This window comes from Meleagris gallopavo, chromosome Z (assembly GCF_905368555.1).
Source record: "Meleagris gallopavo chromosome Z, MGAL_WU_HG_1.1, whole genome shotgun sequence".
NCBI lineage: Eukaryota > Metazoa > Chordata > Aves > Galliformes > Phasianidae > Meleagris > Meleagris gallopavo.
The window spans coordinates 49132202-49159856 of record NC_139435.1 but is presented as its reverse complement, the minus strand read 5'-3'; the positions used below and the strand labels follow the sequence as shown (position 1 = coordinate 49159856).

Sequence of the window (27655 nt, the reverse complement as noted above, 5' to 3'; positions counted from 1 at the left end):
AATATTAACATGGCATTTGAATTTAGCTTCCTGAGATCTGGAAAGAAAAAGAACATATTTTCTTTTTCAAACTTCTTGGTTTACCTCTTATTTCTAAAGCATTGAATCTACATTATATGGAATGTGAATCAAGGATGGAAAAGGCTGGAGCCCTCAATGCAAAATAACAAAAGGCAAATCACATGGAGCAGCACCAATGGCTATCTTGCTGTTCCATTTTCATCAAAATATTTTCCACAACCAAATTAAGAAATGTGCTGAAATTATTTTGTATATCAAATTGGTGACATCTTCTCCAAATGAAATTTTCCAATGCTTTTTTCTTTAATCCTCTGAGAGAGCACATCCTCACACTGCAGCCTCTGCACAGACTGACAGTGAACTTCACTCAGTGCAAAAGGGCTAACAACCTTCCTGGTTCAATCACACTTGTGATAGGAGGCACAGGGACGACCTGTGCTCAGAGAGTGCTAGCACAGAGAAGGGGATATCATATCATGCATTCTGAAAACGAAACACATTCCTTCTATAAGCTCCCCATGAAACACTGGCCAAGATGGAGAGTTTGGCAGGCACTAACAAGAATGTTTTATTGTTGATAATAACTTCATATTGTTGATCAAGAAGAGCAATACCATCTGTTTAAACTATTCAAATAAAGGTTAAACAGGTTTGGTCAGTGCATATTTTCTACTCTTCAAGAAGGAAGTCTTTAAGGCACAGGAGCTCGCTGTCCCCTTGAGCCGCAAAATGAGCTGGTGGGGAAGAAGACCAGCGTGGATGAACAGGGAGTATTCTTGAGGCTCTGGGAGAAAAAGAGACTCTACCTCCTGTGGAAGAAGGGACGGATGACTCGGAAAGAGTACAGAGAAGTTAAGATGTGTAGAGAGAAAATCAGAAAAGTAAAAGCCCAGCTTGAACTCAATGTGACCGCTGGGGTTAAAAGGAACAAGAAACCCTTTTACAAATACATCAACGGTAAGAGGAGGACTCAGGAGAATCTTCATTCTTTACTGGATGAGGCAGGGAATATGACCACTGAGGATAAGGAAAAGGCAGAGGTTCTGAATTCTTTACATCTGTCTTTAAAGGTCACACCAGTTATCTTCAGGGTACTCCACTCTCTGACCTGGTAGTCTTGACTGGAGGGCAGACAGAACCCTCCGCAATTTGGGAGGACGCAATCAGAGACCTACTACTCCAGCTGGACTGTAACAAGTCCATGTGGCCAGATGGGATTCACCTGAGAGCGCTGAGGGAACTGGCGGAGGTGATAGCCAAACTGCTCACCATTATATATCAGCTCTCTTTGTTGACTGGGGAGGTCCCAGAAGACTGGAGGCTTGCCAATGTGACTCCCATCTACAAGAAGGGTTGTAAGGAAAATCTGGGGAACTACAGGCCTGTTAGCCTGACCTCGGTGCCAGGGAAAGTTATGGAGCAGATTGTCCTGAGGGAGATCACGCGGCATGTGCAGGACAACCAGGGGATCAGGCCTAGCCAGCATGGGTTCATGAAGGGCAAGTCCTGTTTGACCAACCTGGTCTCCTTCTATGATTTAGTGACCCATCTGGTAGACGAGGTAAAGGCTGTTGATATGGTCTACCTAGACTTCAGCAAAGCCTTTGACACTGTCTCCCACAGTATTCTCCTGCAGAAGCTGGCAGCCTGTGGCTTGGACAGGTACACTCTTGGCTGGATAAGAACTGGCTGGAAGGCCAGGCCCAGAGAGTGGTGGTGAATGGAGCTAAATCCAGCTGGCAACCTGTCATGGTGGGCCAGTCCTCTTCAATATCTTTACTGACGACCTGGATGAAGGCATTGAGTGCACCCTCAGTAAGTTTGCAGATGACACCAAGTTGGCTGGAAGTGTGGATCTGCCTGGGGCTAGCGAGGCCCTACAAAGGGATCTGGACAGGCTGGATGGCTGAGTTGAAGCCAATGGGATGAGTTTCAACAAGGCCAAATGCCGGGTCCTGAACTTTGGCCTCAACAACCCCGGGCAGTGCTACAGGCTTGGGGCAGAGTGGCTGGAAGACTGCATAGAGGAAATGGACCTGGGGGTATTGATTGATGCTCGGCTGAACGCGAGCCAGCAGTGTGCCTGGGTGGCCAAGGGCCAATGTCATCCTGGCTTGCATCAGAAACAGTGTTGATAACAGGAACAGGGAAGTGACTGTCCACCTGTACTCAGCTCTGGTGAGGCCGCACCTCGAGTACTGCATCAAGTTTTGGGCCCCTCCCCGGAAGAAAGACATTGAGGCCCTGGAGCAGGTTCAAAGAAGGGCAACAAAGCTGGTGAGGGGTCTGGAGCACCGGCCTTATGAAGAGTGGCTGAAGGAGCTGGGATTGTTCAGTCTGGAGAAGAGGAGGCTCAGGGAGACCTTATTGCTCTCTATAACTACCTGAAGGGAGGTTGTAGTGAGCTGGGGTTTGGCCTCTTCTCTTGTGTAACTGGTGATAGGACTAGAGGGAATGGCTTCAAGCTGCACCAGGGGAGATTTAGGCTGGACGTTAGGAAATACTACTTCTCTGAAAGAGTAGTCAGACAGTGGAATGGGCTGCCCAGGGAGGTGGTGGAGTCACTGACCCTGGAGGTGTTCAAGGAATGGTTGGACTCTGTGTTGAGGGACATGGTTTAGTGAGAACTATTGGTGATAGGTGAATGGTTGGACTGGATGATCTTGTAGATCTTTTCCAACCTTGGTGATTCTGTGATACAGGCCAGTCCAGATGAATCTGTTCCTTTCCTCTTCCATCTACTCCATTATCTTCTCCTTTCTCTAGCTTACAAAAAAAAAAAAAAAAAAAAAAAAAAAAAAATTATACTGACAGTTTTAGCAGTTTGGAAAACGTAGGCATTTTCCAAGCTCCTGGGGACAGGCTTTTCTCTCCAAGATGGGAAAAAATGCAATGCAACTTCACTGTTATTCAGTTCAATGCCATAATAGTGGAGAATAGCATTTAGCTCCCACTGTTTTGTGTTTCTGAAAGAATATTGTGGTCTTTTAGCCTTACTCTTAAAAAAAAAAAAAAAAAAAAAAAAAAGCTAAAAGGATGTTGAGCCTTCAGCCTTGTTCTAAACGTAGCCAAAGTATATACATAGGTCACTTTGTTAACATTGCTTCTTATTCATTTCCATGGCAGCTACAACAGATACAAAGAGTAGATTAACACTATTTGATAGAGGAAATTCTCAGCTAAAAAATGCAGTTTTTTCAAAGTAGTTACCATGATTAGCAATGCACTTTTGCTGGTGATGAACAAAAGTCTGCATACCATGCTCATAACAGTTGGCACCAGCGGAGGTGAACCACTGCCACAAACTGTTGGCATTACTGAAATGCACCAACCACTGCCTCACTGTGCTCACATCTACTGTTTGGTCTCTATTAACATTCAGCAAGCATCGATGAATGTCAGTGGGTGCCATTTTTCCTGGATGGAAGAATTCAGTGACGTTTGCTCTATCCACACTTCCATGTCAGAGGCCATTCTGTCAGACTGCCCCTCTGCTGCCATCTGTTGCCCAGCAAGAATATGTAACTGAATATTGGTGGGAAGGTTCAACCTCTGCTGCCATACCACTAACATCTGCCTGTGACATTGTGGACCAACATCATTAAATAGGAAGCGACACTTTCAGAGCAGCCCTTGTAGTTTGAAAGATGAATACTCATGTATTATTTCTTTTAAAACTGAGTTTCAACTGCAAAACAAAGCCGTAAATCAGGGCATAAATACGTTTAGCAGCATCATAGTCCAATGTATGATGCAACATCAATTAATTAAACCTAGGCCCTTAAAGCAGTTTATGATTTTTCTGCACATTACTGCAATCCCTAGTGCAAAATAATATGATGTATCATCCAAAAGCTCATCTCCTGATTAAAAACTCCTTTGGAATATTCATTACTGAACTCTGCAAACCTTCATCTGTGCTGATCTCCATCAGAGCAGCATTCACACATGTTTGCTGAGGACAGCTCCAAGGCAGAAGTTAGAAAACAAACCCTCCCTTGCTGTTTGGAATGTGGAAAACACAGGAAGATGCAGAGAGACGTAAGGTCATGTCCTCTCACAGAAATCAAGCTCTGTTTTGACATCAGTACCCAATAAAAGGCATGTGGAGAAAGAAACAGCTGTTTCCTTGGCCCAGGCACTGTGCTCAGGGACTATGTGATTCCTCCCAGCACAAAGGCTGGTGGACATGTTCTGCTCTGCTGAGCATCACCCTGGCTGTGGAATGGTGGAAACCAGCACTACTGCATGCATTGTGTGTATTGTATTGAATTATTTAAATATTTAACCTATTTAGTGTAACCTTTGTAGAGCTTATCTTTATCACAACAGAAACTAATTAAAACATGGACAATTGGTGAACAAGAGAGTAATTATGCCATTATGAGCTTGCTGGTAACTGACAAGATAATGACAATTTCAACAAACTTACACTCTTCAAGGAAGCTCACAGAACACTGTATTTTTCCGAGGCTTTAGGAACAGCAATGAAACCTGAAAATAATAGCTGCATACTTACCCACATCTCTACCTTCTTTCTTGACAAAAACATTTATTCTGTGTTCAAAATTGTACCTAAGCATCAAGAGCTGTGTACAGCTCCTGAGATGTGGTTCAGGTGCCATTTGAAGCTTGCCAGCCTTGTTGTGCCTTTTTAACACAGTTGACACATCTTGCCTAAAAGGCACTGTGAGGATTCCCTCACTGCTGAGAAGAAGGCATGGCATCACACTTTCAGACACAACTTTTAGCAGAACTTCATGCTGTTGTCAGTATGTTGCTGCTAAAGTTTGCAGTTCTGCTACAGCTGATTGTGCACAGAACAAACAGGCATGAATCTGATCCCTTCAGGAATTTTTCCCCAAAAACAGCATAGCTGAGGTGATACTGAAGAGAACAAGGGCTCAGGAGGCAGTCCCTCTGCAGTGAGATCAGCCACAGATTATGCAATCCCTTCTGCAGGAAGTGAGTGAGTGACCACTGTAGGCAGGAAGAGACCATTTCAGGAGATCTCTGGATTCTTGGAATACAGATTCCTGGAGAAAATCTTTGCATCTGGTCTAGAGTACATGCTTAGGTACAAATAGTTTGCTTGCCTTTCAGAGGATGATGCTGACAAAGGCTTAGACTCTTTCTTCACCAGGACAGTGAAAATAGAGGCTGACAACCAACAATCCATACCCCCAAATTCTCCTACCCAAATAAATAAATAAATAAATAGGTAGATAGATAGATAGATGCATACATACATACACACACACACAAATCTATTTAACCAACAAATCATAGAATCACAGGATAGTTTGGGTTGGAATGAACCACAGAACCCACCCAGTCCCAACCCCCTGCCATGGGCAGAACTGCCCCCTTCCAGACCCTCCTCCAGGCTGCCCAAGGCCCCATCCAACCAGGCACTGAGTGCTTCCAGGGATGAAGCACAAACAGCTTCTCTGGTCAGCCTCTGACAGGATCTCACCTCCATCTGGGTAAAGAATCTCTTCCTTTTATCTAATCTAAATCTCCTCTCTTTCAGTTTATAACCATTCTCCCTAGTCTTATTACTATAATCCCACGTAAAAACTCAGTCTGCCTCCTGTTTGTAAGCTTTAAGTACACAATGAACCTAATGAAGAGGAAAAGGCAAGCAGAAGGAGTTCAAATTCAGCTGTTTCAAGCTCTCACCAATAGCAGAGGCCAAACGTTTTCAGGTTCATCATTCCTTGCTGAAAGACAGAAAAAGCAGCAGTAAAATTGTAACAGCTTATGCTGAAGCTAAGGGAATTGCTACCAGTTCTTAACAGGACCTTGGAACAGAGCTAATGGCTTGGCAAAGGATATCTGCTTAAGTAAGGCACACTTGCATGACAATGCAACTGCATCAACACAGGAAAGAAACCTCTTGACACCAAGAGACATCTACAAAGCACCGAACATCACTGAACATCTACAGACCACTGAGCATTGCATGAAGTCCTTTCAGATTACACAAGGGTAGACATTTGGCTCTGCTGATGTTGCTATCAGAATTTTTCTCTTGTGCTGTCTCATTGACTCATTTATTTCAACATGGCATATTGCCAATGCAAAAATGTGCAGGGATGCATGATAAACTTCACACAGATTAAATAATTTGGAGCTCTTGAAGCCATTACAGCTATGAGTGTTTCATTAGAGAAAGACTGGTTAAAGATAACAGAAAGCATTAATCTTCAAAACTCGTATGACTTCAAAATGAGGTACTAGAGAATCGTCATGGAGAACCAGCCTCATAACACTTAAACCAAAAATGAGCATAGAGCTTTGAAAGAAAGGAAAGATACAGCTGAATTACAAACTACTTCACCTGCAAATTCATTAGACATGGGAGCTACCATCCAGCTGGCCTCTCCTCAGTGCATGGGAAAATAGAGGAGGAGGTCCTCCTGCACACTATGCTAAGGCATATGTGAGACACAGAGAAGATTTCAGACAATCAACATGGAACACCATGTACAGAGAGACTGCAAAAGACATATTTTAATGCTTATCAAAATTTATGCTAATAATTTAGCATCAAAAAATGCCTTTTGCAGTCAGTCTGTACGTAATGTTCCTTGTTGGCTGTCTCATATATCCTCTGTGCCTTAGCAAAGTGTGCAGAAGGAACTTGTCCTTGATTTTCCCATGCAGTGAGGAGAAGACAACTGGCTGGTAATTCCCAGAGTTCTCCTTTTTAATCTTTTTAAAATGAATGTGTTATTACCTTTTCCCCAGTCACTAGGGACTTTGATTGTTGCAACTTTTCAACTATGATGGACTGCGGCTTAGCAACTGCATCTGCCAGTTTCCCCAGGATTCTGGTCTGAATCTTGTCTGATTCTATGTATTTTTGTGCTCAGGTTCATTAGATGAAATAGAGGAAAGCTGTCTGTTCTTTTTGTTTTGAGATGCTAAGCAATTACAGTAGAGTCTCACAGCCCTTTAGCAGGACAAATATAGAATGCAGTGGGACACTGGATCTCAAAAAAGAAAAAAAAAACAAACCCTCAAACTTGAAAACCTTCTGCTTACAATACACTCTGAAGCTATCAGAGTTCAGATTTACCTCTGATAGCTAACGAGCTTATGAAACAGAGCAACATCTGAAGGAAAAATTTAGAGGCTCAGTTGTTAAGTTGCAATTTTTTATTCTGAAATACAGTTCTCCTGTATGTATCAAAATAGTTAAAAGGCTCACCGAAGGGACAGCCAGTGTAAGCAGAGGTCTGTTTGACAGAAATGTGTTCACTAACTTGCAGTGCCATCTACACATTATTCACGTGTGTTCACTCAATGCAAACATATTTTATTCTAAGTGTTGTTCATAGACACTAGCTTTGACTTGTTACTTGTGGGAGTACAGCTGTCATATAAAACGTGACGTTTACAAGTAACCTGATACTATTTTTTTTTTTTTTTCCTTGCAAGTAATAAACCTTTCAGTTTCAGAAATAAAGCATATCTGGTAGCCTGAACAGACTAACAACAAATGTGCTCTGTGCCTACAGTAGCAAACTAGAGGTCCCCTCCAGCCATTTAAAGACAAATAAACCAAGTTTCCTATCACTTTGCCACCCCTAGACTGAACTTCAAGTATGACCTTGTTCCTATCTAACATGTTAGCAAAATTGTTCTGGTGCCCCAGAGCAGGCCCTGAAGTCTTGAACATTTCTTCACTTAAAAGATTGCAAAGTAAATGTGCTGCACTCCAGCTATAGTAAGGATTTACTGCTATACACATACCTATGTATACCTGAATTAAGCTGCTCAGTACAGCTAAGAGTTATACATATAATGTGCCAAAAAAAAACAAAAACAAAAAACAAAAAAAAACAACCAACCAACCAAACAAACAAACAAAAAAAAAACAGAAATGAAAAAAAATAATAGGAGATACTCTAAATGACTCATGAGCAGCTTAGTTAATTTTCTTATTTATGCTTTTACTCTTGACTGAGCAATCACTCCTATTAGGGAGTGAGCTAACTTCCTGCAATAACAAAAACTATTCTTGGAAGATTTCTTAATAATGATTATTCTCTTAAATGAAGATCAAAACACTTGCACACTGAGATTTCAGTTCAACTGCAAGTAGTTCCTGTTATCTGAGTTATTTTTTTAAAGGAAAATACAATATTTTCATTTAAGCACACACAAACCATAAGATAAAGAACATGTGATGAAAGTGTGAGCATTATCTGCACAACAGTTCTGTACAAGTTGGAAAGCAATGTCCTTGCATATACACAATATCATAATACATCAAAATATAACACCATCCACAATTAAAAATTTCAATTGACTTACTCTGAAACTGAATAGAGGTTTTATAACTGGGCCCTAAGTGTCCCTACACAGGTGTGTAAGAATAAATCTCTTGTGAGAAAGTCATAGTGCCATAGTCAACCTTCCATAAAGTGATACAGCAATTGTGCTAATGAAAGAAGAATACTGTCATTTTATATTCATTTAGTATCCTTTAATATAATTATGTCAACACAAAGCATGAGGCAATGCATTAGTCCTATTATGTCCATGAGAGGAAGGCACAAAACATATAAAGCAATTGATTTTTTTTTTCCTAAAATAAGAACAGATATATTCATAAGCAAACATACATCTGAAGAAAACAAAAACTGTAATACAAAACATGTTTGAGATATGATCAGGTCTACAGTGTGAAATTTTCTGCTCTGCTGATGCTGCCACAAGAGCCCACTCTTCTACCTCAAACAGTAAGCAGATCAGAGAGAGCACAGGTGTAGAAAATCCTTCCCCATTCCTGTCCCCTTTCCCTTCCCCTTCTCTTTTCCCCTTTCCCTTCCTCTTTCTCCTTTCTCCTTTCCCTTTTCCCCTTCCTTCTCCCTCTCCCGCTCCCTCTCCTTTCCCCTTCCCTCCCCTTCCCTCCCCTCCCCATTTCCCATTTTCCTTTCCCTTTTCTTCATTCCCTTCATTTTTTTCCCCATAATTACTGTGCAGCAGCATCACATTTTACTGGTCTTTATCTTGCAAAAACACTTCTTCAGGCCATACATCTCCAAAAGTCACTGTTTTACAGAAACAGAGTGACCTGTACTATTTACAGCAAATTCCAAAAGAAGCTAAATTCCAAATACAACTTTCACAGACAGCCTTCTTTCCTAGTCTGGATATAAGTTTATCGTGGAATTGCAAGAGCTATGGGCTGTTTTACTCCTTTTGCTTCGCCTGCCTGCTGTGGCTACTGACCAGGGCATTTCCACAGAAATCCCTGTGGAATTCCTGTGAGATTTCTCTTAGGGCACACTGCAGCCTGTGAGGATACAGCTCAGCTCCAGCAGGCACCCAGGGTGTGCGTACAGGGAGGCAGAGAGCTTCAGATAAAAGACAACACCTGTTTTCCCCTTAACCACTGGGGAAGGGTCTTGTTAAGCATGCATTGGCTGGGAGCATTTCTCTGGTGTGTTTCTGCAAGCCCTCTTTTTGAAACTTCCAAGGTAAATTCTAATTTTGCTTTCTCCTGTGTGTGTGTGTGTGTGTGTGTGTTTTGAGGGCTTCATTGCACTGTGCGGCACAACAATAAACCTCTAATTGCACAAGCTGGGGAAAGTGGATGAGGCACATCTGTCTTTTGAGCAGCACTCTTTTCCTGGACCTGAGCCTCAGTGGCTCAATTATTGTATAAAAGGAAGGCCTGAGATGACCTCCAGAAAAATCTGGATTTTTTTCTTCAGTAGTGGAAGGACAGTCCTGATCCTGCAAATCCATGTTGTTCTCCACCATGGTACAAGCATCAAGTTAATGAGTGTTTCAGGGCAGAAGCTGAGGAAGTGGCCTTGGAGCCATTTCAGGGCAAGGGGAGGCTTTGACTGATGTTTTGAAGATAACACAAAAATTCTCTTAAATTCCTGTTTTAGGTACCTAAAACTTTTGTGTCTGGCCAGGAGAATGCACCCTGCCCTGCTGTAAATCCCTGCAGCACAGATGCACTTTTAGGAATCCAGAGCTGGCAATGTGATGAGAAAATTCATCAAAGCCATGCTCTTTCCATTATTTCAGAAAATGCCATGTTTTTAAGAATATTCCATCTCTTGGCTTCTCTCTCCTTCCTTCCCTTTCTTGGAGGGGAGGAGAGAAGTGATTTCTCTTCACTCTCCTTCACACATACAAGTTCTGATTGCTGCCAGCGTCATGGTCAAGATCAAACTTTGCTTGGAATTTCTCTGTGCATTATCAGAATATAATGTTTATTTCACTGAGCAAATTCTTAACTCAAAGTCACATGTAATCAATCCTGCTTGCTGTAATATTCACTGGCTGTTTGCTCCACAGACTTTTAGCAGAATGACAGTAAAGCAGTTCAGAATCACTGTCAGAAAGCAGCCAATTGAGAACAATGCAAACAGGAGAAGCTCTGACCTGTGTCTGCAGAAATATGAGTTTGGGAATATTGATGAAAATATCCGTAATTAGTGGTTAGAAATAAAGCACTTCAGGCTAGCCATAATTTATAAAAGATCCAAATTTAGTGGAATTGTTGAAATTGATTAACTGACTTCTAGCATGTGATCATAAATTCATATTCAAACACTGAATGGAAACAGTGGAAAAGAACACAGCCCTTTTCAGTCCTGTAGCAGTCACATTATTGGAGTACTGCACTGCGAATATTTTACTGAAATTGAGTGTATTTGTATACTGCTGACACGGTGAATGATTTATTAATTAATATGCCTAACTAGTTCACTTTAATTATAGTTTACAAATTGTTTTAGATTACTTAACCAGTCTCTGGCTTCCTGCTGTTTGTTTTCCAGATTGTGGTAGAAAAGAGGTCAAAGTACGTGGTACAATTATGATTTATTGATTTAAACTGTAGAAGGGTAACAGTATTCTTGGCAAGATTACTTTTTTCGTGCCTTAAAAAAGGCTATTAGGCAGTGACTAATATTGTTATAGCTCTCATTTAAGATGATTAAATGGTTATATTTTATTTGGCGGTGTCTGGTTCAGTTTGAAAACAAGGAATCACTAGAGTGATGGGTGACTTGGAAAGCCTAATTGAGTGAGGCAGGTGGGAAGATACTGTGCTTTTGTTTCAATGTGGGGTTTGTGGATGTTAGGCAGTTTCTTACAATTAGAAAATTCTGTACGTATCATTACTAATTATTTGTATGGAATACAGAGATCCAAATCACTTTGGTTCACCCATGGCACAGGGAGTCTTGCTGGTGCAGAGTGGAAAGTCTGCAGCAAAATGGAAACTGCAGCAAAGCCTCATCTGATAGGCTTGTATACCTAGCTAATTCTGACTAAATCCTCTTGGATGTGTATGGAAGGTACAAGCCAAGTTCTTTCAGTTTGTTTGTTTTACAAATTAATGACTGAATATTCAAGCAGCTTTCCATGAGAAAAAGCATTTACTTTCAGTGAAATGCACTATTTATAGATATCCTCTAACTTCCCATTCAGTCACAAAGTCCAAATACCTTATCTCCAAGCAAAAATGTAACCTAGATCTTTAGATGAAACTAAAGACCCTGTATTTGTGGAAGAAGAAAAAAAAGAAAAAAGGTAAAAAAAGAAAGAAGAAAAAGAAAACCACACATACACACACACACACAAAGGAACTTAGCATGTTATCTGCAACGTTTCCTAACATGTCCTTTCCTTTTCCTTTAACATTGTGAAGTATGTTTGCTTTTAATCAATGTCAGGCATTCTGGAATGTACTAAGTGAGAGCGTAAGAGCAAGAGTGATTTAACCAGACATTAATAAAATCTCTATCATTGCTGTTTTTCCAACTTAGTGATCCATAGGAAAATCTTTCACGTTTTCTTGGGTTACCAAAGCAATATTACAATAAACTGCTGCTTTGTATTATTAATATTTTTTCACTATTTTTATACAAATTGATAACGCCAGTACCCTGAAGGTCCTACATGAATGAAGCAAAAGCTTAAAAGAGTGTTTTCTAATTCAAGAAAAATAATGTCTTTGGCAGAAGCTGAATTCTGAATTCACTGAGCTTGTGGGCTCAAAACCAGTTGTGCCCTTATTTCAGCAGGCTACTGCAGTGGGCAAGATTCTTACTCCTGTTCACCACATATTATCACCACCATCTGCTCTCACAACACATATGTTGACCTGTTTGTGCAGGCATCAGTTGTACAGCATATATGTACCCACTTGATCAAAAAAAAGCCAGAATAAACTGAAAAGTTAGTGTTGCCACAAGGGCTACTGTTGTTTAGAAAACCAAAGGGAGGAAGAATTAATAAGGAGATCATGTGGCCAGAGACAGACTTTCAGCCTCAGACTTGACAGTCAATCAAAAGAAGAGTGTCTCTCTTCAGCCCACTTAGTAACTTTGGACACCAGTTAAAGATCAATCCAGAAAGCCTGAAACAACCTTTCAGAATCAAACAGATCTCCTTTTATGGCTTCAAAGACAAATTGGACAAACATCCGAGGATAAGCTTTGTATCACATTTTAACCCACCTTTATTGAATGTTTAATCTAGCTGAGCAAGGATGGGGAAACTTCATGCCTATGTACTCCCTAGGTCTGCTTATGAGGAAGCCAGACCTGACTTTCCCGCTGCAGGCTGGACTGCCCAGTGAGGTGGGTCCCAGTGGTTGACAGACTTTCAAAAACCAATCTTGAAGCCTCCTGTCTCCTCTCCCCCTCATCTTGTGCCAGATCAGTTTCCAAATCTCTTTCCTTATAGTGCTAGTCATTCCCATACCTTACAGGTCCAGACAACAAACTTTTTCTCTTTCAAAACATGGCTACGTTGTCTATCACAGCACCCAAACTGAAGATTTAAAGGTGGGTTTGCTCAGGTCCAGCCCATTCTTCTTCAAGAATTTTGCCCTCAAGATACTGAAAGCATGGACATACTGGCAGTGCTTTATCTCTGCCCCATCTAGGCCTGTATCTGGCTGCTAGCAGCATTCCTCCGAGAGTAGTTCATTCCTACCATCTGATCCTAGACAGAAATGTCCCCAGCGATTAGAGGAGACAGGAGATCCGAGATGTACCCTGGGCACTGCCTAGGGCTGTCACTGTGGCTACAGAAAGCAAGATTCTGGACAAAGAAGATGACAGAAGCAGAATTAATTTTGTCTCTGCTTTTATGCGAACACCCCCCAGAGGGGCACTCCTGCTGCAGGCACAGCTGATGCAACTAGAGAGCAGATAGTGCATTTAACATCACTGAGGTCCTTGTGAGAATTAAGAGCAGTGGCTTCAGGCGATAACTTGACTGTCCTGTTTCTTGTGGAGCTATGTGAGTTGCCAAGTTTTATACTATGCTCTGCTTTTAATACTGATGTGCACCTTTCATTTATATCCTTCATGTAACTAAGGCTTTGTGGGAAAGGTGGGGGTGGAAGGCCATGTATGTCTTCTTCAGCCTCAGTCATCAGTCTCTGTAGGCTGGGACATTACCCTCAATGTCCTCAGCTTTAGAAGGTTTTCCCAAGACAGTGGCCTGTCCAACCAACTATTCCTGCTGCAGAACTAAGGCTGACCCAATCTAGAGAAAGGATAAAATGTATTGATATCAGAGGCTCATTTAGATGTGTTAGATGTACTTGGGCCTAGCACACTTCTTTATGCAGGGGAAAGCCAGGGCTGGCATTAATGCTGGGACATGGTGAGTGGGCCTAGTCCTCCGTGGGTACCCATGTGGCCTGGCCTGTCCAGGTGGTGCTTCTCACCTCCACTCACAGCAGTGGAGCCAGGATGGAGGCCAAGTGTATGCCAACACAGTGGAGGACAGCTGAAAAACTCGAAAGCATGCTGCTGTGATCAGGCAAAGTGTTTCCAAAACAAATGTGTCAGTCACAACATTCAGTTGCCTTTGGTGAGGTTGCACTCACCCAATTCTGAGGGTGCATTAACTAAAGCTGAATTTTAGGTTTTTGTGGGAGATCTGGAAATCCAATTTTTCCATCTGCAAACCAGAAGTTGCATTCATATTCATAACAGAATTCAGTCAAGACCTGATTTTAAAACCTGTAAATATAATCTATAATTCCCATTTGGTGCAATTCAATGTTGAGAAATGTGTGAGAGCAGGGGGACCAGCATCTTACCTTGAGGAGAAGTGGAGTGGTCACTGTCAGCCTTGCACTGCCAGCACAAATGAAAACAATCGCTGCAGGCTAAGTCCTGCAGTTGTTACTAACCAGGCTAAGATAATGATGCCCCAGGAAGACACTTTCTGTCTTCTTCGTGCTTAGTGAGATCCCTCTTCCTTTCCTTCTCTCTATGTTGTTCTGTCTACAAAAATGTAGTAATGCAAATTTCAAGCCCTTCCTAGAAAAATTAGTTTATATATTGAAATGCAATATGAACTCACAAAAATACCAAACTACTCCAATTAGAGAAGTTCTCTTTCTCCATTACAAGGAATTAAGCATTCCTTTTTTCCCCATTCCCCCAGAAAAACTAGAAATAGACTTAATTTTGAGCAAATCATGTATTACTACCACCAATATAAAAATATATAAGTCAAAAATGGAAGGTCTTTAATTAATTTCAACACAACAATTTTCCTTCTAGAGTTAGATACCAGGTTGAAAGATGAAACAAGCAGTTCAATTAGTCAGAACTAATGAATTCTGAAGACTTGTGGTCTACAGGCAATAAATTCGTGTTTCATGATCTAAATGTTAACTGATTTCATATGATATGTAAAACATTCCTTCTGTTTGGCTAGTACCTCTGAAAACAAAATAAAACAATAAAAAACGAAGTAATTCAAAGAATATTTCTCAGAGGACTTTGCTACATCCAGAGAAGACATGAATAGAAATGCACACTTTGTTTTTTTTGCTAATTCACTGTTTCAGAAAGCTAAGATATTTTAAAAATCATGTTAGGCTCCTTTTTATGAGAAGGAAAAAAACCTCAACTTCTGTTTCCTTTGCAATAAAAGAATGTTTTCATGAATGTTCAAGGCTCCTTTTCTGGGTTACAAAATCAAGACAATATTGTTTTTCCATTTACTTTCTCCTCTAGAGCACACTGCTTTCAAAAACAAGGTCTGTGACCCTGGGGCTGGATGGCATAACAGTGTACACTGGCTCCAAAGATTTAGCTGTCCGTCTCCTCAGGCTAAGGAGGATTCTTTTTCATGCTCTGAGGATTATCTTTAACATTAATCTCCCCGCGTTTCAAGGAGCCATGCCATTTGCATATCAGTAGGCTCCCCAACTGGCATTTGCCCTGCTAGTCCTCTGCGCATCACAGCAGAGCGTGCCATGCCAGAGGAGGATGTCTGTAGGTCAGGCATCAGCCTAACCCTTACTCCACCTCTGTGTGCAAGACTTCTTCTTTTGGCACCAAATTTAAGGGGTTGATGCACTCTGAACTCTGAACAGCCTGCAAAATAACCTGATTGTTCCTAAATCTGGCTCTAAAGATGCAAGAACCTGAAAGCTGTAGGCAAATTCTTGGTGGAGGACTGGCATGCTTGTCTCAGGTGCCTTGCTCTGGCACAAAGTGCTTACAGGAGATGTCTGTATCAGAGCAGTCAGAGAGAACTACCTATGTGGAAACACTGGGGAGCAACTGAGTGGTGGAAAAGAAAAAGGCAAGGAAGCTCTGGAAAGTTTCTCCTTTGCTCTACTGCTGTATGTTTTTTTTTTTTTTCTGGACAGGAGTACTCACTGTCATCTCAAAGACCTACACAAACACACTGTTCCTTCTAGTGGGTGGCAGACGCTGTAGACACAAATGAAGTATCCTGCTAATATGAGCATGGCTCACAAATGGGAGTACAGCTTCAGGCTCTTTACAGCACCACAAACTCACCTCTTACTTCTTGAGACTAGACTAATGATGAGAACAGAGTAGAATAACCAAAGGTAGGGACGTGCTTAACACTAGGGGCATCCTCATGTGGCTTTGTCTGGGGTAGGAACTGACTTCTTAGGGCCTTAACAAGAAAAAGGTAAAAAATGTTATAACAAAAAAAACTATTACAAAGAAAATGATTTCTTTCTTAGAAGATGGAAAAAGAGACTATTCATATTTGGCATTATGTTTTAAGGAGGCCTGGCCAAGGAAGAGGGAGTACAAGAAGAATTTCTATGGAGGCAGAAGCTATCAGAAGGAATAAGTGAATAGTGAGTCTCCCTGGCCAGCCTGTAGCAAAGACTGAAAAGCTGAGAAATGGTGTGGGGGATAAAGGTCACTCCTTCAGCAGGAGAAACTCAGCTGGTGCTGTATTTTTAGATTTTTGCAGGGAGATGCATACAGACATCTGTGGCATGGGGGAGCAGACATGATGTGGGCAGAGTCAGAGGAGCGGGGCAGCACACAGCTCCTGCATCTCCCAAACCCAGGAAGCCAGCTCCAGGCAGCTGTGGGCCCAGAGCACCTCCAGCCTGGACAAACAAATCTCTCAGTCCTTCCTCTGCTGTTTTGGGTGCTGCTCTCTGCTGCAATAAATCTCCATCTTAACCGCACAAGAACCCCACATATTCCCAGCTGGTGACTTGCAACTGTCAGCTGCCAGCCCCATGGAGGGGCTCCTGTTGCCAGGAGCACCCTGTAAAGAAGCCCTGCTGGGGGGGTTGAGGTCAGGCTGACCTCCTGTCCTCCAGCTGTGTGGCAGAGAAGGCCACTCCTCTCTGGCACCATGCCACATGTGTCTCCACACTCCTTGCTTCTCATTGCCTCCTGAACCCACTGGGGGCATGGGCTCATATCTGCTATTCACACCTCCATGGCATTTACCAGCAGATAGCAAATTTCATGTTGTAAAACAGTGCATTACCGGGTAACTTTAGTGACAATGCTGATGAACTGCAAAAGATGGATCTTCCAGAAATGAGGGCTGCACTCAGAAATAAAGTCTGTACAGAAGGTAAGCAGTGCCAGGAAACATTCCCATGACTCTGTCTGTATTTTTAAAGTGTTAAACTGTCCTGGCACCAGCATGGCCTGCTCCATCCCACAGCCTCTCAGAAATTCCCCAGCAGCAGCTGGAGGTGGCACCCATGTTATCTCCAGACAGGAAGGAGCACAGGCAGGCTGCAGCCCCCTCTCTGTCTCCCTTTATCAGGACTCTGCAGCATTGATGCAGGAGAGATTTCAAGCCACGTCACTGTTTGTTTGTTCATTCTTTACTTCATGTACTTCTAACTCCAGGACGTGCTGTTCTCCCAAGGCAAGAAGAAATATGGTGCTGTGTGAATATGGTGTAGAAATCTGTCTGGTCCTTGTCAGATGGGAAAATCCTTGTATTTACTTCTCCGCTTCCCCACTGTGCAGAGCCAGGTCCATGTGGGTCTGTGTCGTAATGCTGTGGTGGGTCTCACTCACACTCGTGTGCACCACTGTGGGCTTAAAGTAAAGAGACGTTTCAGACATCTTCACGCATCCCTGCTGGCAAGTACCGGTGTATCCCATGTCTCAGGCTCAGCACTCATTCCAGTGAGGAAATGGGAAAATCATGCGCTTAGCCTCAGCTCAGGAACTGCCAAGAAGGAGGCCAGACATTTCCAGGGAAAATCATTTCATAATCTGGACCATAGTGTTTTAGCTTTCAGATGGAAACTGGATTTGTTTATATTCATTAAATTCCTGTATTCCATAATTATTTTCTGTCTCTGTATGCATGCTGATTTATACCTGTGCTTCATGTGTATCCCTCAAAAGCTGGGCAGACAGATGCTGCTGTTTGCTCTGTGTGAAGAGCAGAGCTGTGCTGGAGGTGCCAGATGTGGGAGGTTAGGGTGTCTCTGGATAAAATCACTGTGTGTTCAAACCTGCTGAGCTGCAGCAGAGGAGTGACCATGCTGCCTTTAAAGACTAACTGCTGAGCTGGGGAAAATCCTGACAGCTTCAGTAAAAACATTTCTCTGCACTTTTGACAACAGCCTTTGATGTGAGACATTCCTGGGGCCTTCTCCAAGCTGTATACCTTAGCCAGAGAGTGGAGTGAGGGCAGATAAATCTATATAAGAAATGACGGACTCTTTAGTGGAGTCTGTTGTGACAGGACAGGGGGAAATGGTTTCAAACCAAGAGAGGGAAAATTTAGACTGGACATAAGGAAAAAGTCTTTTATAACGAAGGTGGTGAGGCACTGGCACAGGTTGCCCAGTGAGGTGTTGGATGCTCCATTCCTGGAGACACTCAAGGTCAGGCTGGATGGAGCTCTGGACACCTGCTTGAGCTGTAGGTGTTTGCTTCAGGTCCCCTGTTTGCTTCAGGGGAGTTGGACCAAGTGGCCTTTAGGGGTCTCTTCCAACTCAAATGATTTTACAATTCTGTATGTTCAAGCTCATTGCTGATAATTCCTGGAATATCTCTCCCTTTCCTTCATCTCTAGGGAAGTCCTGGCAGTCTGCAGTATTAGCTGCCAGCAAAATAATACTCTGGGAAGGGCAAAGCTGATTCCTGTCCATTCACTTTAATCTTGTCACCAAGCAGAGTGGCGACACCAAAGACATGCCTCGTCAGTCTTCATGTGTACAGAGAGTAAAACGTTTAAAAGTAGCAGGATAGAAAGAATTACCAATAATTTTCTCAAAATCTTGTGTATTTGTCAAGGTGCTATCAGGAACACAGCTTTGGCTTAGTTAAAAAACAAGCAACAAGAATATTCTTACTTTTCAGGCCAGTTTATACAACTGAGTCAGCTCAGTTTCAGTGCAACATTAGTTCCAGGTATTTCGTTCAATAACACTTGAGTACCATACTGCAATTATTTCTATCTACCTAATTCATATAAGATAATGTTGAACAATGAAACAAAATATGGAAATGCTTCTTGATACTCTGAAAATTAACAGAATAGCATACTGAATTGAGCAGATTCATGCAAACTCACATGTGGCAGATTCTCCACACTACTACCCATGTAAAGAACTCAGAGGGAAAATCTGCTGCCAGCAAATTGGGAACACATGCTGATTTCTTACTGGTTTGCACTGGTGTTGGGGAAGCAGAATCTGTTATAGCTGCCCAAGGTCCACAGTACAGAATTAAGGAAGTGTATCCAAAAGCAGGATATACCTGAAGTTAAGCACTTTTCTAATAAAACCTCTACATGGTCAGTCAATGTAACATAATTTTATGTTGAACACAGGCACCCTTTGTTGCTGGGAAGCTGCCAGTACAATTTAATCTTTTGCACTGTGATGTTCTTTACAGGATGACAACTTTGGATTTGGATGTTGGCAAACGGAGCGCTTGTAGAAGCAGAACATGGATATGATGGGGCTCTTCTATGGGTTCTAAGGAAAAAGAAAATCTGAAGATTTCTGTCCAGATTATTGTCATGAGTTGACTTATTTTGTATATCCAAGAAGGGAAGTGAAACCAGAATTTTCCACATCAGCTTTTATAAAAAAAAAAAAACCTCTCCAAGGATATGTGTTGAGCTCAGTAATTTTCACCACTTATTCACTCGATTTTTTTTCAAGTGTCTTTTAAGGAAGTGAGTTTCCTTATGTTGGCACATAAGTGACAATGAACTCCTGAAACACATCCGCTCACTCATCTGTCCTCCATACTCTCTGCCAACGCATGTGAGTGGCTTTAGGTATAGCTAATTAGAAAATGAATCTTCTGTGTGCAGTGAGCTATGAAATTTTGCTACTAAATACTGCTCATTCTGCCCCTCAAAATAGCTTCTTGCAGAGGAACAGCAGCTCCTTCCCTATGGAAAAAACAAATAAAAACAAACAAACAAACAAACAAACAAAACCAACAGCGAGTGTCCTGGTGTATTTTACGGGAATGAAGCAAAGGTTGTAATGAGTTAGTAACTGTGGTCATTCAATGGAAAATCATCTAGCTGTGAGTTCATTCATCTTACGAAAACAAAGAAATCTCTGTACTCTCTATCACATTTTGGGTAACGCCTGAAATCAGAGCATTGCAGGAAGCACTCAGCCCTGCTGGTGTAAGCCAAGCTGTCAGTAAAGGTGCCCAGGTGTGGCCATCAGCACACCTGAGTCACAGTGCACATGGTGTGGCTAAGACCTGTGCTACTGAAACACAAAATTTTCTACAGACAGCATAGTATCTATATAAAAAGAGTGTCTAGAGCTGTACCTAGTGTTTATGTCATGGTCTTAAGCCATGTGAGCACCACCTAGAGATGGAAAATTCAGCAAGTGCTGGCAGCAGACACAATCCCACTGATCTAGTCTGAAAACGCTGATGCATTTACAGTAAATCCCTTACCAGGCCAGTTGTGCAACAAGCTGAAGTGACACAAAGTATTAACATTTATGGTGGTGAGTCAAAATCAAACAAACATCCTTCTTTTGTAAGCTTTCTCACAGCATGTAGTAGCATGTACTGCAAGTAATGAAGCATCTGTTACAGTCTCAGCTCTCGCAACTGAACAAGTGTTGCAATCATTCTGAAAGGCCAAGCTTCTGTTAAGGATTAGTGGATGGATGAGAACCTATCAGCTATGGCCAATGCTCATCCCAGTTGGTTCAGGAAGAACGGAGTTTAAAAAGAGTCTTAAAGAGCCAGATTTGCTGTGCAGAAATTAAAAAAATATACTACAGTATCACCGTATTGCAAATTGTCCCAAGCCAGTTTTAACTCCAAACTGAGCATTTTATTTCAGTGATACTTGCAGTACATTCCAGTTCTCAGTGTGCTGGTGTAGGAAATGGTCTGGTCCCATATAAAAATGACTTATGAAATGTCCTTAGATGACTCACTCTCTACTGGGTCACCCATTGTGATTCAGATGTCCTGCACCAGTGTTTGAGGTTCCCTTTCTCATATCGCTGTGCCTCATCTGCCTCCCATGCTGCAGTAAGGGTCATTCACACACTCCAGGTCAGCCTACTGGCTGCAGAGATTTGGCTTCGCTTACTCTGCAGCATGTCAAGCATAAACAGAGTCAACAAAATTCCTGGGAGTCAGAAATTTAAGGCTCGATGCAGCAGGGCACGTGCACATTAAATACAGGCATAGTCTTATTCTTCATCCATTCAAACGTGTACTTAAAAAGCACTCATTTAAGGGTTTTGCTGACCTGAAAGTGTCCTTCCATTTTAAAAATTATCTCTGTGTCTAGATACGAGTGTATGTGGTGCAGTCTGAGCAGTTATTACACTGCAGAGGTAATGAGAACTTTGTATTTGTTTTCGTTTGTCCCACATACATAAGCACGAGCAGTAAAATTTATGCATCGCTATACTAGAAATCGTAGAAAAGTGTCCATGAGAAAAGTTTTCATTTCACAGGTTGCTGCTCAGAGCTTACCCAACAGACAGCCTTCAGGCAAGATCCTGCTATAGGTATGAAATGCTTACTTCACAGCTACTGTATTTCCCTACGTGCTCAGAAACGTTCAGGGGAAAATTCCCTTGGTGCCTTGCTTTCGTGTGTTTCTGTTCCAGAGTATCTGAGCAAATGCAGGGAGTTAACAATTCCTGCAGGACCAGCCTGCTTCCCCCTGGGCTCTGAAACACTTCCCCTGTATGTTTTTTTTCTAGGGGAGCAGCTTTTCTTGCTAGTTTATGACCTCCAACTACTGATCTAACTCTGTGAGTAATGTAAGACTTGAGGCCTTCCATCGGAGGAGGGCTACACATGTGGCTCTCAGTGAAACTGACAGAAAATTCAACTCTCTGGAACTCCTCCCTTATTTCTACCTGTGAGGAGAACATGAGAATTCAACACTAAGAAAATAGCAAGCTAATGCAATCAGCAGCGTGCATACACCCTGGAATGGCCTTTTAGTCATTTCACTATTAGTTTGTCTTCCCTTCCCTGTTTGTTACAGATCATCACATATTTTATCAGTACAAAATGAGAATCAAGACCATCTTTATTTGCAAAGACCGCAGATTTGGGTGCTCTAAGGCCAACCAGAACAGTACAGTGTAGGAAACTGAGAACTCTTCAGTTAAAACACCTTTCTGTCCGAGGGGGTGTCTGTATCACCTTCCAGCTCCACAAGCAGCCAGGAGAAATAACAGGCTTGGTTGTATCAAATGGACTCTATTGCTTTTATTAGTCAGTGTTACACATACAGGTTAATTAAAAAAAAGCTACAGTTCATGAAATATGTCATCTCACTACACGATACAGATCTAGGCCAAATGACACTGTATCTATTGATGCTCACTGTAAAAAACCTACAGTTTATTTTCTGAAATACAAAAACTCAAACAAACAATTCTTTGTTAAGCGCTCAGTACAGCTCACAGCATTTTACTACAGAGTTTAATACAGTGTTTTCTTGAAAAGGGAAGTACAAATAAAGAAGTACATAGGCTTGAACTGAAATTTAAAAAAAAAAGGAAACAAAGGAAAACGAGCAAGCAGTGGAGTTAGAGATGGGTGTCTGCTATGGGGATTCTTCTAAGCTCAACAATCTGCGAGTTTGCCATGCTGCCCCCGTCCTGGCTGCCATGGCAAGATTCGTTGTCACTGACGCTGAGACCAGCACCTAAAACAGAGAAGACAGAAAACTCTTAAGAATCAGAGAGGATTGAGTCCTGAGACAGAAACGGTGACATTGTGCCCTTTTACAGGGCGGCTCTGCTTCATTCTGATTGTTGAAGTTCTTAGAAACTATACAACATCATGACTGATGTCTGGTATTGGTCAACAATTCTGAATACTCAGATTATAATATTATCTGTTGCAATTTTGTACCCCCCAGATACGCTTTTTACAATTCCACTGCCAGTCACTTTAATTTCCTAGTAAATGGCACAACAGCTATTCAGCAGTTGCCTTGAAATCATAAGAGCATAAATCAAGGCCTGTTTTAGGTTGGGTTCATGGACTGACTGTTAAGAGTCTGGTATTTCCAAGGATAGTTTAATGAAGAATTGACTTTTAATGACATAATTTCCCTGTTAAATTATAATTCCAGCTGTTTTAATAAGATTTTAATTTCAACATGATAAAATATGCTGAATAAATATTTTTTAAACCCACATTTGGCACAAGCTGGTGTATGGTGTTTTCCTTCTGCTGTGCGAGAATACTAGCCTTTGGACAATGGAAACTTCCACAACATGTCTGGAAGAGACCGCTGGAGGACACCTTCTCCAACTTTTTGTCACAGGAGTTCTGCTACCTAGCTGCTTCCTTGTTTTCTCTCTCATTTGTGTAGTGTGAAATACAGATACTTGCACTACTTTTTATGAAATGAGCATTTTTACAGACTACTTCACAGAACGTCAGTGGGAACTATAAATTCCATTGCATTTCCCAGTCCTTCTGTCTTTGTATTGTAGAGCGAATTCTAAAAAATACTTGGGTTGTGTTAGTGTTCAGATCATCTGGGCTTCACATTTTGGGCTGTACAGCTCAGAGCTGCACATCAGTGTATTCAGGCACTGATGGTCTTCCAGAAATGCCACTTACAAATAACTAGGAAAGTTACTCATTTCAGGCAGAGGTAGATCTATAACTACACTCAGTTAAAGGGAGTTGCAGAGGAATGACACTTGGCACAAAAAGCCCTGAACAGGGTATGCCAGGGGAGGCAATGGTTTCCATTTTCATACTAAAACACAACTTTAGAGATGTCTGTGTTGTACAATGAATTTCTTTTTTCTGTCTCAGCTGACATTCCAGGGTTTCCACCTCACTTTGTTCTGGTGTTTGGGTCTTGTGGAGAAAGTGCATTCAATCACATCTGTCAGAGGAGACCCAAGCTTGGTTTTGTATGACCCAAGCTCTTTAAAGACCAGCAACTACTGTCAGACTGTGATGGGAGTAAAGAGATATAGATGGATTGATATTGTAATAAAGGCGAGAAGTTTAGGGTCTGAATCATTACAAATCTTGTTAATAAGTGTACTAAAGGTAATTAAACCACACTTACTCATTTAAATTTACATGCATATTTAACCTTTTCATCAAATTACAGTCCTAATGACTAAAAGCTGTTCAAAGTCCTGGGAAAAACAACAATTGCATGAGCAAATTATTTGTTTTTTTCTTATCTTCTCTAAAACTGTTTGCTTTAGAACGGAAACATGAGTGTAATAGAGAAGATAAATCTGACTGCTGTATTTGCCATTTGGTGACAGAAGGACAAGGTGATAACTGTGACATAAATAAGGTACTTGAAGAGAAGAAACAAAAATTCTTATTTAGTATCATTAACATTGGAGCTCACATAGAAAGATTTATTTTGGCTAAAAAGGACACATTTCAAAAATGGAAAAAGACATGACTGAAAACATTTAAAGTTATATTACAAAATTTTCTTTTTACATGTCCAAGAACATTCATGCTGATGATTTTAAGGTGAATATTGAACTGAACAGGGTTAGAAACACATTTGGATCTTACTGGTGGTCATACTGCAATTATTTAGTATGAGGTTTCCAGAAGAAACTGGATGTGTGTGCTGATTAGTATGAAAACACATGCTGTGTGCTGGTTAGTATGAAAAGATCAGATACAAGACTAATCTCCTGTTATACCACACTTATTCTGAAATTTCATGTGTGCGTGCTTTGTGGGAAGTTAAGAAGGGATTTTTTATCATTAAGGACTTCTTATCAGGTAAACCTGAGACTGGAGCAGACTACTTGGGGTTTACAACAGCCCTGTTCAGCTGCTGATACAAAGACAAACTATTTAAAAGCTGATCCTTTTTAGGAATGAGAGCTGAGGTGTAACCAGGATACCAGCTCACCAAACAACTGACTGGCGGGGAAGGGTACAACTGTTTACATGATGGAGTTTCAGAGAGTTCATAGGTTCAGCTTGTCCTCAGATTAGAGGAGAATTTAAACATAATCCTATCCAAAAATGCATGTACTCCCTTAGAGATGCTGCTGCTGGGTAGCTGGCAGTATTACTTTCCCCCAGTTTGAAGCAACTACATCACCAAAAAAAAAAAAAAAAAAAAAAAAAGGCAAAAAAAGCCGATACACAGAAGCGAGGCCTTTCTTTTTGTATCACAGGACTAGGGACTAGCTAAAATTGAGAAGTCACTGAGCTTTGCGAAATCAGCAAGATCCCTCCAGTGACATCTGCTGGTTGAAAAACTATCAGTGCATGCCTACGTGCACTGAAACTACAGTTATTACCATTTACTTTCACTGAAGTATTTTAAGTGAGACGTGGTTTGTTTTGCAATGACTGTAGTCATTATATCTTGGGGGAGGTTTTTGTCTCATAAGCACTTCTATATTGTTTCCAAAATTAATCATAATTTATGTTGAATGTATAAGGTGCGTTAGATAGAAAAATGCTACGTGGGCCATTCATTGCTACTTGTTCATTACTACTTGTAGGGATTTGACTTACAGAAATTACACCAGTGGCATTTTGCCACTGTCTAAAGCTTATCACCCCACTGACAGTCTCCAAGGCATTCTACTGCATGACATTCAGAACGTGAAATTTCAAAAGTTTCTCTGATTCTGGATGCCAAACATGAGATACTTAGTTCCTGAACTGGGTACCTAAAGTGATGACACCAAAGTTTAAAAACGTGCTGATTTTGGAACCCCAGTTCAAAAACTGAAATTTATGAGTTAATTTGTGCTACATTTCATTGTCATAGCTGCATTTCTATTTTTTTTTCTTTCAAATTCACATAACAGGTTTTTTCAAGGATTCTCCGAGTTGAATATTTTTTTTAATACTTTATGCCTCTATTTAGAGCAAAATACATTCATATTACTGATGGGGAAAAATTCTATACTCTCTGATACATATTTGGAAAGTGCCATGTACTAGGCTGGTATTCCCAGCTCTGACCCATAAACATCTTTGCAAGCAACTTGCGACACAGGTGGGTCATCAGTCAGGACAGGAGGGGCTTAGAGCCTCTTTCAGAGGTTTTGTCATGTTTTGAAATAGAATGGTTTGGTTTAGTATTGTGTACCATGGAAGGGGAGGAACAAGAGCATTTGTGGTGGAAACATGGATGGAAGATAAGAGACCAGTAAAGCTGTCATGCATTTATGATATTTATGCATTAGAGCAAAGCTGCTGTTTGGAGATTCCATCTATTTTTATTCAGTGAGCTCAGTTTTTATCTCCCCAGGCCTAGCCAACACAGAATTCCCCAGAACATCATGTTATAGTGGGCTTTAGCCTAAATGCCTGCAGCGTACAACTCTCTATCAGAAAGGCAACTGTCTTATTAAATCATCTACTGATAGAGACAAAGGAAGAGGCAAAAAAAAAAAAAAAAAAACTAGTTCAAAATTATAACATTTTAAAAGTTAATTAGTGCAATTAGCAATAACAAATTAATAAGAAATTATGACTTTAGTGACAGAACAAGCCCATCTTTTATACTATTTGCGCCACATAAAAAATTCTGTGGCTGTATGATGCAAGGTTTGTGTAACATTAGCATAAAAACTGGATACAAAACAGCACATTGTTGTGTACCTAATTAGCCAGAGACACAGCTGTCTGCCTTCCTATGATCCAGTCCATATTCCAGGTTAATCTGTAATGTGGTCCAGCATTAATGATTACGGAACCAAGGGCTAAGTGCATAGTTCTGCCACATGTCTCTTTAGCAATCAGGTAAAGTGTGCCAGTGCATCTATTTGTGCAGCTGCGCTGCAAACTGCAAATTACTAAACCATTGCAAGGCAAAAAGAAAGTTGTGCAGTGGAGGTTTCTGTAATGGTTTTTAAGCTGTATAGTTTCAGCCATCTTTTATTAATGCCACACAGTATGGCCAATTGCAATGCAAGAGTGAAGCAGGATGACAGGAGTGAGATTTTAGCTTTGCTGACAGCTAAACAGACCTATGATTGCACCCTCTTTCTCACTGATCCTGGCTGCCAGAGTAAACGTCAGGTCTGCAAGCACTGAGCACAAATTAAAGTACCCTTCAGACAGTTCCAAACTACATAAGCAGAAAGGACAGATAAAATGCAGAGAGGCATAAAGGCATTTCTGCATATTCATCTGCTAATCAACACTGATCCTCACCCAGTCTTCAGAGTAGGAGCTAATGTTTTTGCACAGCTAAGGCTGAATTTGGTTACAGATTGACAGTTTTAGGGAATGACAGATAATGAAGGTGTCTATTTCTGCTTATTAGAGGTAAAATTCAAGGAACAGCAGAGCAAGCATTTCTCTTCTACCTCTATCCTCACGAGCCACACTTCTCAGTTCTGGAGAATAAAAACAGCTGATATGGTGCAAAAAGCACCTTTCTTCCACTCTCCCAGGAGCTTTTCTTTTCCCAGACAAGGAATTCTCAGCTGAACTAAAGTGTGGACTATGAAGGTGGGGGAGAACTACTTATGGGCATCTTTGCTGCTGATATGTTTGAGTCTATTTGGTGCTGGGCTGCTGCTTTGAGCTGGGACTGGTGTAAGCAAACATCAGACTGACAGCGTGGAGTGGCTGGAGGAGAGGAAAAGGGTGGGGTGAGGAGGGAGAGTAGGACTCTCTGACCTGCGCCTCTGCGGTTTCATGTGAGAAAACTAATGATGCAAGGGAGGAAGAAGAAATGTGTAGGCAGAGGGGACTGGCTCTCATCAGTGGCTGCCAGCTTAAACCTATCATAAAATTTCCTTCAGCTCAGTGCATGTAGTAACAACTGAAGCCTATCTTGAAATGTAGAGAAGAAATCTAGATTTATATCACCTCTTGTTCCTTTTAACTGTCTTGATGTTGTCTCTCAT

At 41.4% G+C, this 27655-nt stretch overlaps 1 protein-coding gene across 1 annotated transcript in view; it reads right to left on the bottom strand.

Moving 5' to 3' along the window:
- Nucleotides 1–22003: 22003 nt before the first annotated feature.
- ADGRV1 (adhesion G protein-coupled receptor V1) overlaps nt 22004–27655 on the bottom strand; it is a 250291-nt gene continuing 244639 nt past the window's right edge. The window contains exon 92 of the mRNA XM_085214084.1: nt 22004–22470. Within this exon, the coding sequence (XP_085070210.1) occupies nt 22352–22470 (119 nt within the window). The 3' untranslated portion in view covers nt 22004–22351. The remainder of the gene's footprint in view (nt 22471–27655) is intronic.